The 22,359-nt window shown below is 43.3% G+C and overlaps 1 protein-coding gene across 4 annotated transcripts in view; it reads right to left on the bottom strand.

The window, feature by feature from the left end:
* Nucleotides 1-22,359, bottom strand: part of psen1 (presenilin 1) — a 138,746-nt gene that overhangs the window by 40,071 nt on the left and 76,316 nt on the right. For all 4 annotated transcript variants that reach the window (XM_072263707.1, XM_072263716.1, XM_072263734.1 and 1 more), the window contains one exon: nt 19,926-20,146. In XM_072263707.1, coding sequence (XP_072119808.1) covers nt 19,926-20,146 — 221 coding nt within the window. The remainder of the gene's footprint in view (nt 1-19,925; nt 20,147-22,359) is intronic.

Here is a 22,359-nt window from a genome sequence, read left to right as displayed (position 1 = left end):
TGGAGAATTCCACAGATTCAATACTCTCAGGGAAAAGTAGTTCCTCCGCATCTTAGACCTAATTTCTCTGAATCTTTAGATCTAGTGTCACCTATCACCTGTGGAAACAATTCTTCTGCCTCAATCTAATCCATCTCTTTATTGATTTTATTTCAGAAGATCCTTTCTCATTCTAGTGAGTATAGAGCCAGGCAACTCAATCCCTCTTAATAGGCTAACTCCATACCTCCAGAATCAACCTGGTGAGCCTCCTCTGCACCACCTCAAAGCCAGTACATACTTTATCAAGGAGACCAGAACTACATACAGTATGGCCTTCAACCAATAGTAGTAGTATAACATCCCTGATCTTAAACTTAGCCTTTCCAGTAATGAAAGTCAACATTTCATTTGCCTTCTTGATAACCTGTTCCACCTGCAAACCAACCTTTTGCAATTCATGTACCAGCACTCCAAAGCCCTCTTCACAAAAGCATGCTGCAATCTTCCACCATTTAAGGAATAATCTGATTTTCTATTTTTCTTTACAAAGTGGATGACCTTGCATTTACAAACATTGTAGTCCATTTGCTAGACCTTTGCTCACCCACTTAACCTACCTATAACTCACAGCTGGCACTCTGCAGTCTCTGCACTAATGGTGTTTCTGCTCAATTTAGTTATGAGCAAACCTTGATGCAATATATTTGGCCTCAACTTCCAAATCGTTAATATAGTGAAAGATTGCAAGTCCAGCACTGACCCCTGAGCACTCAACTCCCCACTAATCGCCAACCAGAGAAACACCCATTTATCTATTGGATAACTAATCCTCTATCCTTACTAATAACATTATCCCCAAAGTTATGCATCATTATCTTATAGATAAGTCTTTTATGCAGCACATTATTGAACACCTTCCAGAAATCTAAGTATACAACTACCACTTATTGCCTTTTATCCACTGTGCTCGTTGTATCCTCAGCAAGCTCCAGTAAGTTTGTCATACAAGGCCTGCCCTTCCTGAAATCATGTTATGTTTGCCTAATGGAACCACTTCAATCCAAATGTTTCACCATTTCTTCCTGAATGATAGCTTTAAGACTACAGACATTAAGCTAACTGGCCTACAGTTAACCACTTTTTGCCAACTAACTTTTTTTCAACAGTGGTGACATTTGCTGTCTTCCAATCTGATGGAATCTCCATCAGACTATTTTGGTAAATTATCTCAAAAGCCTCTACTATAACTTTTGCCATTTCTTTCAGATTAAAAGGGGGGCAGGGGAGAGTTATATGGACAGTTTCAGGAGGCATTCACACCCATTAAATTAACTACTTCAAATTTCGTCTGGGGCCAGGGCCAAGAAGGTGTGAATATGAGTGAGGCAGGTAGGTGAATCTTAGAGATAGTACTGGAGGAGCCTCAGCCCTTGAGCATGCCCAAAAGGTCTGAGACTGTTGCTCCCTGTAAGGGATATAGGAAGCATGAGCAACCAAACCGTGGCACCGTAGTATTCATTTCAAGAGGGCTTGAATACAAGAGCAAGGACGTGATGCTGAGTCTTTATAAGGTATGTGAACAGTTTTGGGCTCCTCATCTAAGAAAAGATGTGCTGGCATTGGAAATGGGTCAGAGGAGGCTGACAAGGATGATTCCGGGAATGAAAGGGTTATCATACGAGGAACGTTTGATGCTCTGGGTCTGTACTCACTGAAATTTAGAAGGGTGAGGGGGGATGATATTGAAACTTGAATGTTGAAAGGCCTAGACAGAGTAGATGTGGAAAGGATGATTCCCATGATGGGCGAATCTAGGACAAGCGGACACAGCCTCAGGATAGAAGGGTGTCCATTTTAAAAAAGAAATATGGAGAACTTTCTTTAGCCAGAGGGTGGTGCATTTGTGGAATTTGTTGCCTCGTGCAGCTGTGGAGGACAGATTATTGGATGTATTTAAGGCAGGGATTGATAGGTTCTTCATTAAAAAAGTTCCATTTTAACCTCATCAGTCCACAGGACTTGTTTCCAAAATGCATCAGATTTGTTTAGATGTTCCTTTGAACTTTTTAAATAGAACCTTTTGGGCCACAATCAGCAAAGGTATGTTTGGAGAAAAAAGGGTGCAGAATTTCATGAAAAGAACCCCTCTCCAACTGTTAAGCACGGGGGTGGATTGAACATGCTTTGGGCTTGTGTGGCAGCCAGAGGCACGGGGAACATTTACTGGTAGAGGGAAGAGTAAATTCAATTAAATACCAGCAAATTCTGGAAGCAAGCATCACACTGTCTGTAAAAAAGCCAAAGATGAAAAGAGGATGGCTTCTACAAAAGGATAATGAACTTAATCACACCTCAAAATCCACAATGGACTACCTCAAGAGGCGCAAGCTGAAGGTTTTGCCATGGCCCTCATAGTCCCCTGACCTAAGCATCATCAAGAATCTGTGGATAGACCTCAAAAGAGCAGTGCATGCAAGATGGCCCAAGAATCTCACAGAACAAGAAGCCTTTTGCAAGGAAGAATGGTCGAAAATCCCCCAAACAAGAATTTAAAGACTCTTAGTTGGCTACAAAAAGCATTTACAAGCTGTGATACTTGCCAAAGGGGGTGTTAGTAAGTACTGCCATGCAGGGTGCCCAAACTTTTGCTTTGGGCCCTTTTCTTTTTTTGTTATTTTGCAACTGTAAAAGATGGAAATAAAAAAGTTTTCTTGCTTAAAGTATTAAAGAAATGTGTCACCTTTAACTCTATGCCTTTTGGAAATCAGTTCATCTTTTACTCGCTTAGCTATTCATAGTAACAGAAATTTTGACTGGGGTGCCTAAACTTTTGCATGCCACTGTATATAATAATCTCTGATTGTTACCTAAGCCACATGCAAATTGGCACAGGGTTAATAAGAACAGAGAGTTAAATGAGTGGTTCAAATATTAGTGTGAGAGAAGTGCGTTTGAATATGAGACACTGTCACCAGTATTGAGGGAAAGAGAAAGCTGCCATCAGAACCGTGCTGGAATCGTGGCACAACTGGGGCAATGGACAGGGCTCTCACGGTTAAGCATAGCTTAAACACCATCTACAAATTTACTGATGATACAACTATTGTTGGTGGAATCTCAGGTGGTGACAAGAGGGTGTACAGGAGTGAGATATGCCAACTAGTGGAGTGGTGCCGCAGCAACAACCTGGCACTCAACGTCAGTTAGACAAAAGAGCTAATTGTGGAATTCAGGAAGGGTAAGACGAAGGAACACGTACCAATCCTCATAGAGGGATCAGAAGTGGAGAGAATGAGCAGCTTCAAGTTCCTGGGTATCAAGATCTCGGAGGATCTAACCTGGTCCCAACATATCGATGTAGTCATAAAGAAAGCAAGACAGCAGCTATACTTTATTAGGAGTTTGAAGAGATTTGGCATGTCAACAAATACGTTCAAAAACTTCTATAGTTGTACCGTGTATAGCATTCTGACAGGCTGCATCACTGTCTGGTATGGAGGGGCTACTGTACAGGACCGAAAGAAGCTGCAGAAGGTTGTAAATCTAGTCAGCTCCATCTTGGGCACTAGCCTACAAAGTACCCAGGACATCTTGAGGAAGCGGTGTCTCAGAAAGGCAGCGTCCATTATTAAAGACCTCCAGCACCCAGGGCGTGCCCTTTTCTCACTGTTACCATCAGGTAGGAGGTACAGAAGCCTGAAGGCACACACTCAGTGATTCAGGAGCAGCTTCTTCCCCTCTGCCATCCAATTCCTAAATGGACATTGAAGGTTTGGGCAGTACCTCACTTTTTTAATATACAGTATTTCTGTTTTTGCACATTTCTTAATAATCTATTCAATATACATAATTGATTTACTTGTTTATTTATGTTTTATTCTATTTTTTTTTCTCTCTGCTAGATTATGTATTGCATTGAATTGCTGCTGCTAAGTTAACAAATTTCACGTCACATGCTGGTGATAATAAACCTGATTCTGATCTAACCAGCAGGAAGTTGGGTTCAACAGCCTGGAAAAGTATGGATAAAGTAAAAGGGAAGGAGCGTGCAGGGCAGGTTACTTAAGTCTCCAGAATAAAGTATAAGACAAAAAGGGAAAACATTTTAACTTTAGCCAGTATGGAGACAGAATTGAAAATAAGGGTGGTTTTATATTGGATGCATGCAGTAAGCAAAATAAGGTAGATGGCCTTGTAACCCAATTAGAAAGACACAGGTATAACATTGTGGGCATCACAGAGTCATAGTTGAAGGATATTCACAGCTGGGTGCTTAACATCCAATGATACACATCATATTGAAAGTACTGGCAGATGGGCAGGTGGCTTTGTTGGTTAATAAAAATAATGAAATCAAATCCTTAGAAAGATAAGAGCCCATGGTATTTAAGGAAAGATACCAGCATGGATAGAGGATTGGCTGACAGGCAAAAGGCAAAAAGTGGAAATAAAGTGTGCCTCTGGTTGGCAGCTGGTGGCTAGTGGTTTTCTGTAGGGGTCAGTGTTGAATCCAATACTTTTCACATTATTTGTGAATAATCTGGATGACAGATTTGATGGCTTTGCGGCCAAGTTCATGGATGTTACAAAAAATAGGTGGAGGAGTAGAAAATGTTGAAGAAGTAGGGAGACTGCTGAAGGACTTGGACAAATTACAAGAATGGACAAAGTAGTGGCAGATGGAGTACAGTATCGGGAAGTGTATGGTAATGCATTTTGGTAGAAGGATTAAAGGCATAAACTATTTCCTAAACAGAGAACAGATTCCTATAACTGGAGGAGCAAAGAGACTAGTGCAGGAATCCCTTCAGGTTAACTTATAGGTTGAATCAATCATAAAGAAGGCTAACAATTGTTAGCATTAATTTTGAGAGGACTAGGATATAAAAGCAAGGACTTTACAAGGCATTTGTCAGACCACCTTGAAGTGTTGTGAGCAGTTTTGGGCCCCATATCTAAGACAGGATGTGCTGGCACTGGAGAGATCCAGAGGAGGTTTACGAGAATTATCCCAGGAATGAAAGGGTTAATACATCACACAATGAAAGTCCTAGACAGAGTATATGTGGAGAAGATGTTTCCATTAGTGGGAAAGTTGAGGACCACACGGCACAGCCTCAATAGAAGGACAGGTTGTACCTTTAGAATAGAGGTGAAGAAAAATTTCTTTAGCCAGAGTGTGTGGAATCTGTGGAATTCATTGCCACAGATGGCTGGGGAGGCCGAGTCACATGGTATATTTAAAGCAAAGGTCGATAGGTTCTTGATTAGAAAGGGCATTAAAGGTTACAAAGAGAAGACAGGAGAATGGGGTTGAGAGAGAAAGTAAACCAGCTATGATCAAATGGTGAAGCAGACTCAATGGGGTGAATGGCCTAATTCTGCTTCTATTTGAGTGGTCTTAAGATTGAACTCAAATCAGATGATAGTAGCAGGCAAATGAACCCCACCTTTTCTCAAAATCAAATTGAGGATCAAAAGTTCGACTTTTGATTTTCTCCAAACTAAGACATAGCATCACCTGAGAGAATCATTGTATCAAAGTAGGAGCAGAAGCATCTTTCCATTTCAACAAAATCACCCTTCTGGCCAATAATGTAATGAATATAATTACATGTTGGTCTGTTAAGAGAAATATTGTGAATATATTGAGAGATTATACCAAACAAAACTGTCAATTTATTAGGTTGTAAATTAATTTTTAAGACTTCAGAAATTGTAGAGAAAATAGATTTGAGTTCATATGGTTTCCTTCCGATTTTTGTTTAAATGGATTTGAGTTGGCAGATCGACGTTTTTCTTTTATGGAAGCTTGTATGACGTATAGCTCCAGGGTTGTGCTCCCAATGGGGTTTTTTTCAGGTTTTTTTTTTAAGTTAGTAGGGTTTTTTTTCTCTTAGTTAGTAGGGTTTTTTTTTTCTTTTTTCTTTCAAAAAATATTCTTAACACTATTTTTTCTTATTATTGGTATATTGCTTAGCTTTGTTAATCAGTTACTTGCTAATTTAATTCTTCATTATACATATTGACATATTGACTTGATTACCTTAATGTATTTTTGTTGATCTTTAATAATAATTAATAAAAAAGATGTTAAAAATGAAAAGATTGAGGTATATAAAAATTATGAGGGATCATTCTTAGTTTTCCTGCAGTTTACTCTTTTCTCCTTAGAGGTGAATAAAACTGGAGGACAGGTTTAAGGTAAGGGGTAAAAGATTTGGAAGGGACCTAATAGGGTCCTCTTTCACCCAGAGTATCTGGACTGCACTGCTAGAGAGGAGTAGTGGAAGTAGTCGATGGCAGTATTAAAATGACAAGAACCTAAATCACCTAGGCATACAAGGATATGGAATGGGGTTAATACGGATGGGCACCAAATGGACAAAGCAGTTTCCAAGCTACAAGACTCTGATTCTAAAACCGATGTAAAAATTTGATTTAACATACCTTTTGTTTTCTGTTATTTATTCAGCAGCTTCATTCTCTGGAGGTTCAACACCACACCTGCATAAACTGCTGACCTCGTTCCCACCCTCCTTATAAACACGAAGGATCCTCTTTCCACACTCCTTATAAACACATTTGTTTTTTTTACTGCACGTTTTAAACTCATTTAATTTACTTAAAATTTTTATCACTAACAAACACCCTTAAAGCATGAATTAACAGTGTGCTGTGGAATAGGATAAATATCCAATACTCCAGAAAACCTATTAGTCCAGCACCAAAGACCCGAGGGTGTTAAATTATGGGAATTTTACTGGAAATGGAAGCTGGTTTACTCTTTATCATTCAACCCTTTTAGGATCATAGCCCCAGCAATTGCTCCCTTACTGCTAATGCTGGCAGATGTAGTCTTGCAAACAAATGAAAAGAAAGCTCTGTTTGAAGATCACAAATCAGATTTAATCTACAGACAAGAATATACTCCTAAATATACCTAACATGCAAATGCAACAATAGCTAACTTTTGGAAAACATATCCCAGGAAAGGAGTTATTGTGTCAACTGCCTTTTAAGTTCTTTAAACAGATAGTTGAGTGTGGTTTCAGTGTTGCTTTGAAAAGACAAACCCCTTGGGAACCCTGAAGTCTTACTTTTAATTTCAACACAGTAAAAAGGCAATGCTTAATTTCCTCTTATTTAACAATCAACAGAGACTAACATAAGCCAGAAAACATTTAACAAAAAAAGTCAAATGGCACAGTATGTTTGTCACATTCTCTGGGGATTGCAGTAACTCCTCCACCACAGGAATCCTTCAGGCTGGAAGTGGAATTCTATCTGGGAGAGTGTTTAGTGTGAAATTGTCAGAACCAGATGCTGGGTGAAGAAAACAGGTTTGCATAGTAAAGGTGACCACCCACACTAGTCATCATCCACTGCATGGACAAGACAGCGATGTCTCTTAAAGGCAGAGGGGCCAAAGTGTGCTTCATGATCAGCTCATCGTGGTGCAGACACGGTGGTTTTGTCTCAGTCCTTCTCACCCAACCTGAAACATCTAGCAGTTGAGAGTCATCCATTTTTTCTGCCGAGGGAGTTTTCCACCATCCTCCTGGTAGTGGTGTATATTCCACCCTGGCCAATGTCAGGCATGCACTAGGGGAGCTGCACACTGTGATCTGCAAACACACTTACCGTACCAAAGTACTTTGGCAACTCCAATCACCTCGCAGATTACAGGCAGAGGCTGAGGACTATAGCACCAGTGGTGAGGACCATGAAGGCATGGTCAAGAGAAGTGGAGAAGTACTTACCTGACTGCTTTGAATTGATGTATGGACAATACTCAGAGATGCCATAGTTGTCACTGACTTCATCAAGACGTGTGGATGAGTATGTGCCTTTGAGAACATACCAGACACAACCCACAAACGAAAAGCTGTGAATGAACCAGGTGATTCGCATTCTGCTGAGGACTAGATCTGTGGCGTTCAAGACTGGTGATCCAGAACTATACAAGAACTGCAGATACAACTTAAGAATGGAAAGCTACGTTAAGAGTGGAAAACAATTCCAACTGAATCTGGCAGGATTTGCCAAAGGCCATTACTTTGCTGGTGAACGCAGCAGGCCAGGCAGCATCTGGGTTTCCCCCCCTCCCCCTTTTCCTTCTCCCTAGGCCTCCTGTCCCATGATCCTCTCGTATCCCCTTTTGCCAATCACTTGTCCAGCTCTTGGCTCCATCCCTCCCCCTCCTGTCTTCTCCTATCATTTTGGATCTCCCCCTCCCCCTCCCACTTTCAAATCTCTTACTAACTCTTCTTTCAGTTAGTCCTGACGAAGGGTCTCAGCCCCAAAACATCGACTGTACCTCTTCCTAGAGATGCTGCCTGGCCTGCAACTTTGATGTGTGTTGCTTGAAATTCCAGCATCTGCAGAATTCCTCGTGTTTGCGATCATAAATGGCTATGATGTTTTACTCCCACATGAAGACAAAGCCTTTTGTTCACGCTCTGAAAGGGAGAATAAAACGACACCTGTGCAAATCCCTGCAGCACCTGGTGATCCTGTGATCTCTGACTCAGGACCAATGACAGAACTTCTTCCAAGAGGGCGAACCCTGGCAAGCTGCCAGGATCCAATGTTGTACTATCAGGCACAGAAAACCTGTGCCAACAAACTAGCGGCAGTGTTCAAACTGTCACTGTTGCAGTTGCAGGTTCCCATCTGGTTCCAAAAGGCATCAATCATGCAGTGTCCAAGAAAAGCAGGATTTGATGCCTAAACATCTACCACTTGGTTACTCTCACATCCACTGTGAAGTGCTCTGAGAGATTGGTCATGGTCAGAAACAACTCCTGCATAAGCAAGGTCATGGACCCACTGCACTTTGCCCATCACCACAACAGGTCTACAGCAGATTCAATATCACTGGCTCTCCACTCAGCCTTGGGCCACGTCACTAACAGCAAAACGTACATCAGGCAGTTGCTTTTTGATTATAGCTCAGTATTCAACACAATCACACTCTCAGTTCGAATCAAAAAGCTCCAAATCCTGGGCCTCTGTACCTCCTTCCTTGACTTCCTCACTGGGAGACCACAGTCAGTAGAGATTGGAAATAACATCTCCTCTTCACTGTCAATCAACACTGGCTCACCTTAAGGATGGGTGCTTAACCCACTGATCTAGTCTCTCTATGCTCATGACTGTGTGGCTAGGCACAGCTCAAACAGAATTTATAAAGTTGCCGATGACAAACTGGTGTTGGCAGAATCTGAGATGGTAACAAGGAGGCAAGATAGATCAGCTGATCCAGTGGTTTCGAAACAACAAATCTGCATTCAATGTAAGACCAAGGAATTGATTGTGGACTTTAGGAAGGGGAAGTTGAGGGAGCACACACAACTCCTTACTGAAGGATCAGCAGTGGAAAGGGTGAGCAGTTTCCAGTTCCTGGGTGTCATCATCTCAGAGAATCTATCCTGGGCCCAGCATATTGATGCAATTATAAAGAAGACATGCCAGCAGCTGTATATCATTTGGAGTTTAAGACGACTTGATATGTCAATCAAATTTCTTCAGATGTACTGTGGAGTATTTTAACTACTAACTGGATGGATCATCATCTAGCTGCACTGGATTGCAAAGAGCTGCAGAAGGTTGAAAACTTGGCCAGCTTCATCATGGGCACTAGTCTCCCCAGCATCAAAGATATTTCAAAAGGCAATGCCTCAAAAAGGTGTCATCATGAAGGACCTCCATCACCCAGGACATGACCCCTTCTCACTGCTAACGTCAGGGAGGAGGTACAGGAGTCTGAGGACACACACTATTGTCTGAAGACAAGTTTCAGGAACAGCTTCTTCCCCTCCATCAGATTTCTGAACACGCTGAACATGAACACTACCTCACTATTTTTTGGCTCTCTTTTTGCACTACTTATTTAATTATATACATTTTTTTTCCAGAGAGGGAAAAAGGTGTGGGTCTACTGTATGTCTCATGATAAGCTCTTTGTGGTTCTTGGACTTAGTATTCTTCTCCTACTCTTATTCCCACAACCTGGGATGTCTAATGATTGAGTGCCTACCACTCTCCTCTATAATTCTGGCCATAAGATCATAAACATCGGAGCAGAGTTAGGCCATTCAGTCCATCGATTCCACTCCACCATAGTTGATCCCGTACCCCCCCCCCATACACCTGCCTTCTTGTCATAACCTTTGATGCCTGTTTGATCAGGAAACTGCCAATTTTGGCTTAAGATATACCCACTTTCTTGGCCTCCACCGCAGTCTGTGACAGAGTGTTCCACAGATTCACTACTTTCTGGCTTAAAAAAATTTCTCTTTACCTCTGTTCTAAAGGGTTGCCCCTCAATTTTGAGGCTGTGCCCTCTGGTTCTGGATACCACCACCACCACAGGAAACATCCTCTCCACATCCACCTTATCTAATCCTTTCAACATTCAGTAGGTTACTATGAGATCCCCCCCGCATTCTTCTAAATTCCAGCCTGAAGCTGCCAAACGCTCCTCATATGTTAAACCCCTCATTCCGGAATCATCGTCGTGAACCTCCTCTGGACTTTCTTCAATGACAATACATCCCTTCTGAGATATGGGGTCCAAAACTGCTGACAATACTCCAAGTGTGACCTGACTAGTGACTTATAAAGCCTCAGCATTATCTCCTTGTTTTTATATTCTATTCCCCTCGAAATAAATGGCAACATTGCATTCGCCTTCTTTACCACAGACTCAACCTGTAAATTAACATTCCAGGAGCATTACATGATGACTCCCAAATTCCTCTGCACCTCTAATGTTTGAACCTTCTCCCCATTCAGATAATAGTCTGCACCATCATCCCTTTTACCAAAATGCATTATCATACTGACAAAGGGTCTCGGCCCGAAATGTCGACTATACCTCCTCCTATCGATGCTGCCTGGCCTGCTGCATTCACCAGCAATTTTTACGTGTGTTGCTTGAGATTCCAGCATCTGCAGATTTCCTCGTGTTACTGTATTCCATCTGCCACTTTTTTGCCCATTCTTCCAAATTGTCTAAGTCCTGCTACAATTGCATTGCTTCCTCAGCACTACCTACCCCTCCACCTATCATCGTATCATCTTCAAACTTTGCCACAAAGCCATCAATTCCATTATCCAAATCATTAACAATGTAAAAAGTAGTGGCTCCAATACTGACCCCTGAGGATCACCACTAGTCACTGGCAGCCAACCAGAAAAGGCCCCTTTTATTCCCACTCGTTGCCTCCTTCCTGACTGTATGCCATTCCTCTATCCATGACAGTATCTTTCCTGTAATGTCATAGGATTTTATCTTGTTAAGCAGCTTCACCTTATCAAATGCCTTCTGAAAATCCAAGCAAATGACATTCACTGCCTCTCCTTCGTCTGCACTGCTTGTTACTTCTTCGAAGAACTCGCTAACGGATTTGTCAGGCAAGATTTCCCTTACAGAAACCATGCTGACTTTGACTTGTTTTATCATTAGTCTCAAAGCATCCCAAAACCTCATCCTTAATAATGGACTCCAACACTTTCCCAACCACTGAGTTGAGGCTAACTGGCCAATAATTTCCTCTCTTTTGCCTTCCTCCCTTCTTAAAGAGTGGAATGACATTTGCAATTTTCCAGTCCTCTGGGACCATGCTAGAATCAAGTGATTCTTGAAAGATCATAACCAATACATCTGTTATCTCTTCAGCAACCTCTTTCAGAAATCTGGGATGTAGTCTGTCTGGTCCTGATGACTTATCCACCTCAGGACCTTTCAGTTTGCCTCACACTTTTCCCTTTGTAATAGCAATGGCACTCACTCCTGCTCCCTGACACTCACGGACCTCTGGCACACTGCTAGTGTCTTGCACAGTGAGGACAGATGCAAAGTATTTATTATGTTCACCTGCCATTTCTTTGTCCCCCATTACTACACCACCAGCATGATATTCCAGTGGTCCATTATCAACCCTCACCTCCCTTTTACTCTTTATATAACAAAAATTTTCAATACCCTGTCTTATATTATTGGCTAGTTTACCCTCATATTTCATCTTTTCCCTTCTTATAGCTCTTTTAGTTGTCTTTTGCTGGATTTTAAAAACTTTCCAATCATCCAACTTCCCACTCACTTTTACTACCTTATATGCCCTTTCCTTGGCTTTTATGCAGTCCTTAACTTCCCTTGTCAGCCATGGTTGCCTACCCCTGCCACTTGAGAACAACTTCTTCTGTGGGACATATCTATCCTGCGCCTTGTGAACTATTCCCAGAAACCTCAGCCATCTCTGTTCTGCCATCAACTCCACCAGTATCCCCCTCTAATCCACCTGAGCAAGCTCCTCTTTCATGCCTCTGTAATTCCCTTTATTCCATTGTGACACTGATACATCTGACTTATACTCCTCCCTCTCAAACTGCAGTATGAATTCAATCATATTATGATCATTACCTCTTAAGGATTCATTTACATCGAGCTCCCTAATAAGATCTGAGTTATTATACAATACAAGATAATCTTTCCCCAAGTAGGCTCAACCACAAACTGCTCTAAAAAGCCATCTCATAGGCATTCAACAAATTCCCTCTCCTGAGATCCAACACCAACCTGATTCTCCCAATCCCCTTGCATATCGAAGTCCCTCATTACAATTGTGTCATTACCCTTATGACATGCCATTTCCAGCTCCCTTTGCAATCTCAACCCCACGTCTTGGCTTCTATTTGAAGACCTATATATGATACCCATAATGTTTTTTTTACCCTTGCAGTTTCTTAACTCCACCCACAAAGATTCAACAATCTCTGACCCTATGTCACCCCTTTCTCAAGATGTAATTCCATCTCTTACCATCAGAGCCACACCAGCACCTATGTCTTCCTGCCTGTCCTTTTGATACAAAATATATCCTTTGATGTTAAGCTCCCAACTATGGTCTTCTTTCAGCCATGACTTAGTGATGCCCACAACATTATAGCGATCAATCTCTAATTTTGCCACGAGTCCGTCCACCTTATTCCACATGCTGCAGGCATTTAAATACAGCACCCTCAGTCCTGCATTCTTCGCCCTTTTGAATTTTGCCTATGTGGTATAATTTAGCCCTTTCCTCAGTCTGCATTTGTACCCAATCATTGGCTTGTCCTTCCTCACATTCATGTTACACCCATCATCTACTTGTAAACCTACTTGTGTTATGTTATGTTGTTGTTGTTCGTCCTTCGTAGTCAAAGATGATCATGGCTTCAAAGTCAAATGGGAGATTGGTGGCTGTGGGTCTGGAGGTGACTGATGAGGCCAATCCGGAACCTGAAGGCTCGCCCACATGTGGGACACAAGTGGGTGGGTGCTGTCGTGGCAGTGGATGCTGCTCGGGCCTTGCGCACAGCACGCTTTCGTTGCGCCTCGATGATGCACCTGACTTCAGCTGCAGGGGCTCCTGCGGTGATCTTGCTGCGCCAAGCTGGACGGTCGAGGGCAAGCGTCTCCCACATGTTGATGTTGACACCCAGGCCTTTGAGGGACGTTTTGAGGCAGTCTTTGTAACGTTTCTTCTGCCCCCCGACTGAGCACTTGCCCAGACACAGTTCTCCGTACAGCAGCTGCTTAGGCAATCGGCTGTCTGGCATTTTGACCACAGGTTCAGCCCACCTGGCTTGGGCTTTCAGCAGGAGGGTGTAGACGCTGCAGAGCCCAGCTCGTTCTAGGATTTCCGTGTCGGGGACTTTGTCCTGCCACTTGATGTGGAGGAGTCTGCGGAGGCAGCTCAGGTGAAAGTGGTTGAGCTGTTTGGCATGTCTGCTGTAGACAGTCCAGGTCTCGCTGGCGTAAAGGAGGGTGGTAAGGACCACTGCACAGTAGACCTTCAGCTTGGTGGTAAGGCGGAGTCCTCTCCGCTCCCAGACGTTCTCACGGAGTCTCCCAAAGACAGCGCTGGCTTTGGCAATCCTGTTGTTGACCTCAGCGTCTATATTCACTGTGAGAGAGAGTATGCTGCCCAGGTAGGTGAAGTTGCCGACTGTCTGGAGGTTCTGGCCCTTCACCGTGATGCGCGGTTCCTGGTATGGCTTTCCTGGGGCAGGCTGGTACATAACTTCGGTCTTTTTGGTGCTGATAGTGAGACCGAAGTTGTTGCAGGCTTGTGAGAAGCAGTCCATTTCACACTGCATTTCCTGCTCTGTGCTGGCGTTGAGTGCGCAGTCATCAGCAAACAAGAAGTCTCTGATGACAGTCTCTTGCACCTTTGTAACTGCCTGCAGGCACCTAAGGTTGAACAACCTGCCATCAGTCTTGTACCTGACGTGAATTCCTTCTTCGTAATTACGGAAGGCATCTGTCAGCATGGCAGAGAATACCATACTGAACAGAGTCGGAGCAAGAACGCAGCCTTGTTTGACGCCATTTGTCACTGGGAAGGCCTCCGACTCGTCGCCGTCATCCAGAACTTTCACCATCATACCTTTGTGGAACTGCCGGACGATTGTGATGAACTTGCTGGGGCAGCCAAACTCCTCCATGATCTTCCACAAGCCTTCTCTGCTGACCGTATCGAAAGCCTTGGTTAGATTGACAAAGGTCACGAAGAGGTCGCTGTGTTGCTCCTGGCATTTTTCCTGGAGTTGGCGAGCAGCAAAAATCATGTTCTCGGTCCCACGTTCAGCATGGAAGCCACACTGGCTTTCTGGGAGCAGACCTTGCTCAAGATGTTGGAGAAGGCAGTTGAGCAGGACTCGGGCCAGAATCTTCCCCGCAATGGACAAGAGGGAGATGCCTCGGTGGTTGTCGCAAGACTGGCGGTTGCCTTTCCTCTTGTAGATGTGGACTATGTTGGCATCTTTCAGCTGTTGCGGGACCTGTCCCTTTTTCCACATGGACTGGAAGAGAACAGTCAGCTTTTGCATCATGACAGGGCCTCCTGCTTTGTATACCTCAGCAGGGATTGCATCGGGTCCTGGCACTTTGCCACAGGAGAGTTGCTTCACTGCCTTCCTGACTTCATCTACTGTGGGGAGGGTGTCGAGGTTCTTGTTGATCTCTACCTGGGGCAGGTGGGCAATGGCCTCATCGTTGATGTCAGCAGGGCAGTTAAGGACGTTGTTAAAGTGCTCAGCCCACCGATCCAGAATCTGCTTCTTCTCTGCCAGCAGCTGCGTCTCATCTGCGTTGAGGAGAGGTGAGGAGCCGGAAGACTGGGGTCCGTATACAGCCTTAAGCGCATCGTAGAAGCGCTTTATGTCGTGGCTGTCTGCATAGCCCTGGATTTCATCAGCCTTCTTGCTGAACCAGCTGTCCTGCAACTCGCGAAGTTTTTTCTGCACCTTTCTTCTTGTGTTGGTAAAGGCATCTTTCTTGGCTAGCGATGTGGGGTCGTTCTGATGCGTTCTGTAATATTGATGTTTCTCCGTTAGTAGTGCCTGTATTTCTTCATCATTCTCATTGAACCAGTCTTGGTTTCTTCAGGTTGCTGGTCCGAGATGTTCGAGGGCGGTAGTGTAGACAGCGTCTCTGAAGGCCGTCCACTGTTCCTCAACACTGGTCCCGTCAAGGTTACTTGTACAATGTTGGAAAATGCATGGTCACGCACTTTGGTGAAGAAATAAATGTGCAGACTATTTTCTAAATGGGAAGAAAATCCTAAAATCTGAGATGCAAAGAGACCGGGAGTCCTTGTGCAGAACATCCTAAAGGTTAATTTGCAGGCTGATTTGGTGGCGAGGAAGGCAAATGCAATGTTAGCACTGGTGAGGCCTCACCTTGAGTACTGTGCACAGTTTTGAGCTCCTCATCTAAAAGATGTGTGGCATTGGAGAAGGTTCAGAAGAGATTCACAAGGATGATTCTGGGAATAAACAGGATATCATATGGGGAACATCTGATGGCTCTGGATCTGTACTCGCTATAATTTAGAAGGATGATGGGGGGAGCTCATTGAAACCTTTGAAGTGTTGAAAGGCCTAGACAGAGTAGATGTGGAAAGGATTTTTCCCATGGTGGGTGAGTGTAGGACGAGAGTACACAGCCTCTGGATAGAGGGGTGTCCATTAAAACAGAGATCCGGAGAAGTCTCTTTAGCCAGAGGGTGGTGAATTTGTGGAATTTATTAACACAGGCAGCTATGCAGGCCTGGTCATTGGGTGTATCTAAGGCAGAGCTTGATAGGTTCTTGATTGAACTTGGCATCAAAGGTTACGGGGAGAATGCTGGGGAGTGGGGCTGAGGAGGGGGAGAAAAAAGGATCAGCCATGATTGAATGGCGGAGCAAACTCGATGGACCAAATGGCCTACTTCTGCTGTGTCGTATGGTCTAAACCTGCTGGCTCATCCCTCAGCTCTATCATACTGGTTCCCATCCCCCTGCCACATTAGTTTAAATCACTCCCAATAGCTCTAGTAAACCTGCCCGCAAGAATTTCAGGAGAGAGCAGCTGCCCTTAACATCAAAGCAACTTTTAAGAGAGTCCGGGTAAAACAGGGGACAAGACCATATAGAGTGAAAATTTTAGCCCTTCTAGCTCATTGTTCCATAAACTTTGTGTGCTCTATCAACAACTGTTCTTCAATTACCAGGTCACAACATTTGTGATATTTGTACAATATCTGTTTTATTTGTTACTCCTCAGGAAATGAAGATAACCCATGCCTGCATGTAGGAAGACCTAGAGAACACTCAGACACTGGCAAATAAATGGCAACTAATGGTCTCATCACAAAAGTGCCAATAATCAACACCAAGACATACAATGATATTAACATTGTTGAGGTCCCCTCAGTCAACATCACTGACTAAAATCTCTGCTTGTCTGGATGACAGCAGCTCCAACACACAAAAAATACTGGAGGAACTAGGCAGGTCAGGCAACATCTATGGATGGAAATGAATAGTCAATGTTTGGGGCTGAGACCCTTCAATAGTCTTGCTGAGGAGTCTTGGCCCAAAATGTCAACAGATGATTTTCCCCCATAGAAGCATCTGAACTGCTGAGTTCCTCCAGCACTTTGTTTGCTTTGTTCAAGATTTTCAACACCTGCAGAATCTCATAATCAACTATTGGGCTCAATGCCATGCAGGACAAAGAAAGCCTGTTACTTAGTGCCTCATTAACCAATCCAAACACTCTCTCCACCACCAACTTCTGCCACGTACAAAATGAGCTCCAGTAACCGACCCAGCATGACCAAAACCTGTGACAAGGGCAACAGGCTCACAGAAACAGCATCCTCTGCACTTTTACTTCAAGTTGTGCACCATGGCTCAGAAATATATTAACAGTCTAAATCCTGATATTGCCTACCCAATAGCACCTTCACCAGAAAGGCTGGAATGGTTCACAGGTGATACCTCACCTCCTAAGGACAATGAGTAAACTGATGAACCACAGATCCTGAGAAATTATTAAAAGTTTCAGTGAACCAAATTTCAGCAAATCTAGCTTTTATAGGTTGTCACCAGATAAACGTGAGGGTCTCAGGTGATAGAAAAATATTGGTCCTTGAGAGCAAAAGTCCCCTCCAGCCTAGCCCTACACTTCGAATGACTCAATGGAAATACGCAATGAATACTTCAGCACTGCTCCTACATCAAGAACATTTACACACATTGTTCTTTTTACAACAGATGGGCAGTCCCTCGTCCCAGCAGCTCACTCAGCATGTCCCAAGAGAAACAAGTCATTTTGCTTAGCACACGCTTAGCCTACTCTACCACAAATTAACCAACAGCTGGACACCAGATGGCCTACTGGCTCAGAACAACAACAGTAACAATTCTGGCATCCTCCATTACCTTCACAACACAGGACAGAGCACACAGGTAAAACAGGCCATAGACTGATCCTGGCAAGTCTGAAAGCACACTGAACAAGTCTCGAGGGATGGAAAAGAGAGCTGCTTTCCCATTGCTTACGTAAAATGCTCATGTAAAAGATGAACAGAAGGATAAGCCAAGGCAGAAATCGCAGATCACCACCCGAGACTAAATTCCCTCTTTTCCTCAGAGTACAAATAAAATTAACAAACAACAATATTAACTGATCTATTACCAGTTCCAATTAAAGAATGACTTTCATTTTTCAACACCTTCCTCGTCTTTTTAGGACATAATTGCTTTCAGCCAACTATCTGCAGTGGATTCTGTTGTCAATTTACTGAGTCTCACACAGTAGTGAAATGCAAGAGTGAAATAATGAAAACATTGTCAGCGACTACTCCACTGCTTGCTTTGAAAAGTGTCATGGGACCTTTTAATTCCATTCAAGAGAGCAGAAAAGCCCACAGTTCCAGGAACCCTTGTTTGATCCTGACCTTAGGTTCTATCTTTGTGGTAATTCCATGTCTGCGCCATGACTATGTGGACTTCCTAGTGATGTGGTTTCCTCACATGGTCTGGTAGGTTAATTGAATGCTGCAAAGTGCCCTCTGTGTAGGGAAATCTCAAAAGAATCAAAGGGAAGCTGATGGGCAGGTGAAAGCACAAGCTGCAGCAGTATAGGGAAATGAAAGCCCTCAATTACTTTGCTGACAGCTAGCATCGACTCAGTGGGCTGAAGGGTCATCTTGTGTGTTGCAGCATTCATGCAAAAAAAGATTAACACCTTACCCAAAGCTAAACACTGACACTTAAGGCTGATTTATACTTGCGCATACGGGCTACGCCATAGGCCTGATTTATACTTTCGCGTAGCCCTACGCCGTAGCGAGCATGCGTAGTTGTGTCTGCGTCACTCTGCAATTTACTGCCAAAACGCTAGTTGGCAGTGGGGTTTCTATGCCACTGTGTTGAGTTTCTTCATGAGAGACATCGGCAGGTAGATTTGACGATTTGGTTCATCGTCTCCAACCATTTATTTCGCATCAGTGTACAGACATGGCAGAGAAAAGCACTGGAAATGCGTAGGAGGAAATGCAATGCTACCAAGCGGACCAATCACAGTTGTTGCAGTCTGCATCGCTGTGATGTGTGAATTACATTTTTGGGGAGGTGCACGTCACCCTACGGCGTAGGGTACGCGGTACCTACGGCATACATTTGACGCAGAAGTATAAATTGGGCTTTACTCAAAACTGTTTTAGAGTGTCAATCTAGATTTGCATTCGTCTTTGCAGTGAGTCTTGACTTCCTCCTTAGTGAGAGAATATCAGTCATAACTGTTATCAGGGATTCTAGATCCTCACCTCTTCATTAAAAATACATGACTTGCATCCATGGTCTAAAGCATACAAAAATCACATTACCTCAAATATGTCTGTTCAGTTTGAAAAGATGGAGGGCCATAACGTTGCTGCTCATCGAAAGAGAGTCATACAAAAAGAGGTCCTTTTCTCGATTGCCATGCTGACCTGGAGTCATCTTACCAGCATCTGATCTATAGTCCTTCAAGCCTTCCTTAACAGTGTGCCTGTGTCTAAACACCTTTTAAACATCTAATCCAATCTCGCACTCTTCAGAAACTGCAACAAATGGCTAATGGCAAATTCTATAATCATCTACCTGGTAAGAAATGGTATCAGGATAGAAGTTGTACAGAACAAACTGCACATGAAAACATGATTAAACACACACAGATAGGAGGCGGCCATTTGGCCTGCTTCCATCATTCAATATTGTGGTTACTCCTCCCCTTTCTTGCCTTCTCCCCACATATCCTGACCTTCTCAGCATTAACTAAATATTTCAGGTCCAAGACCCTGCATCAGAACAGATTTATAATGATAGACAATTAACATAATTTATTAGTGCAGGTAACTATTAAATATCTATTTTTGGATAAATATGTACCTATAATCACTGTATTTGTAATAATTCCCGGACACATTTTAAAAGCAGGTCACCAATGTCAGAATCCGCACTCATCAAGTAAAGTTATCAGACCTGCTTGTCTACTGAACTCATCCTACTAGGTGCCGAGGTGAACTGCAGGGTGCCATTCATTCATCATAACAAACTTCAGCCATTATTAGCTCTTACCATATATCGAAATCACAGCCAGGATGAGCCAAGCAGTCCATTCTGGAAGATACTTGATGAAAACTAGGGCCATCAAAGCACTGATCATAATCAGGTAGGCCTGTTGCAATCGAAGTGGCCCCTTCCAGTGAATACATATCATTCCAACCACCCCAAAGTTCCAGATTATCATTGCTAATGTGAAGACATCCATAGCAACATTATACGTTTTGAAGACTTCCCTGTTAAAGAGAAATAACATGATTGTGGCTTACTGAATAAAACAGACTATTTCTCTGCACTGGATCAGAAAAGGCAGCAGAAGGTTGTAAACTCGGCCAGCTCTATCATGGGCACTAGCCTCCTCGGCATCCAGGACATCTTCAAAAGGCAATAACTCGAAAAGGTGGCATTCATCATGAAGGACCTGCCATCACCCAGTACATTCCCTGTTCTCATTACTACCAACAGGAGCCTGAAGACACACAATCAGAAGTTTTAGGAAGAGCGTATTCCACTTGGCAATCAGACACCTGAATGGACAATGAATGTACAGAAACTCACTATTTTCCCCCACTCTCTTTTTGCACTACTTATTTAATTTGATATACACACACTACACACACACTCACTACACACACACACACACACAATCAGAATCAGGTTTATTATCACCAGTATGTGTCGTGAAATTTGTTAACTTAGTAGCAGTGGTTCAATGCAATACATAATCTAGAAGAGAAAAAATAAGTAAATCAATTACAGTATACGTATATTGAATAGACTAAAAATCGTGCAAAAACATAATATATATTTAAAAAGTGAGGTAGTGTTCAAGGGTTCAATGTCCATTTAGGAATCAGATGGCAGAGGGGAAGAAGCTGTTCCTGAATCGCTGAGTGTGTGCCTTCAGGCTTCTGTATCTCCTACATGATGGTAACAGTGAGAAAAGGACACGTCCTGTGTGCTGGAGGTCTTTAATAATGGAGGCTGCCTTTCCGAGACACCGCTTCCTCAAGATGTCCTGGGTACTTTGTAGGCTAGTACCCAAAATGGAGCCAACTAAATTTACAACCCTTTGCAGTTTCTTTTGGTCCTGTGCAGTAGCCCCCCCCCACCCTCCCCCGAATACCAGACAGTGATACAGACTGTCAGAATGCTCTCCACAGTACACCTATAGAAGTTTTGAGTGTATTTGTTGACGTACCAAATCTTTTCAAACTCCTAATGAAGTACAGTCGCTGTCTTGCCTTCTTTATATCTGCATCAATATGTTGGGATCAATATATTGAAACTGCTCACTCTCTCCACTTTTAATCCCTCTATGAGGATTGGCATGTGTTCCTTCGTCTTACCCTTCCTGAAGTCCACAATCAGCTCTTTCATCTTACTGACGTTGAATGCCAGGTTGTTGCTGTGGCACCACTCCACCAGTTAGCGTATCTCGCTCCTGTACGCCCTCTCGTCACCATCTGAGATTCCACCAACATTGGTTGTACCATCAGCAAATTTATAGATGGTATTTGAGCTATGCCTCACCACACAGTCATGGGTATATAGAGGGTACAGCAGTGGGCTAAGCACACACCTCTGAGGTGCACTAGTATTGATCGTCAGTGAGGAGATGTTATCACCAATCTGCACAGATTGTGGTTTTCTGGTTAGTAAGACAAGGATCCATTTGCAGAGGGAGGTACAGAGGCCAAGGTTCTGTAACCTTTCAATCAGGATTGTGGGAATGGTGGTATTAAATGTTGAGCTCTAGTCGATGAACAGCATCCTGATATAGGTGTTTGTGTTGTGTTGTCCAGGTGGTCTAAAGCCATGTGAAGAGCCATTGAGATTGCATCTGCCATTGACTTATTGTAGTGATACGCAAATTGCAATGGGTCCAGGTCTTTGCTGAGGTAGGTGTTCAGTCTAGTCAGGACCAACCTCTCAAAGCATTTCATCACTGTAGATGAGTGCTACCGGGCAATAGTCATTAAGGCAGCTCACATTATTCTTCTTTGGCACTGGTACAATTGTTGCCTTTTTGAAGTGTGAGAACTTCTGCCCATAGCACTGAGAGGTTGAAAACGTCCTTGAATACTCCCGCCAGTTGGTTGGCACAGGTTTTCAGAACCTTACTAGGTAATCCATTGGGACCTTCTGTCTTGCGAAGGTACACTCTCTTTAAAGACAGCCTAACATCGGCCTCTGAGACAGAGATCACGGGGTCATCAGGTGCAGCAGGGATCTTCACAGCTGTAGTTACATTCTCCCTTTCAAAGCGGGCAGAGAAGGCATTGAGTTCATCTGGTAGTGAAACAGCACTGTCATTCATGCTATTGGGTTTCACTTCGTGGGAAGTAATACCCTGCAAACCCTCCCAGAGTTGTCATACATCTGATGTCGCCTCCAACCTCGTATATATATACACATGTATATAAAAATTGTAACTGAAAGTTCTTTT

The sequence above is a fragment of the Mobula birostris genome, chromosome 1 (assembly GCF_030028105.1).
Source record: "Mobula birostris isolate sMobBir1 chromosome 1, sMobBir1.hap1, whole genome shotgun sequence".
Taxonomy (NCBI): Eukaryota; Metazoa; Chordata; class Chondrichthyes; order Myliobatiformes; family Myliobatidae; genus Mobula; species Mobula birostris.
This window is presented reverse-complemented; position numbering and strand designations above follow the sequence as displayed.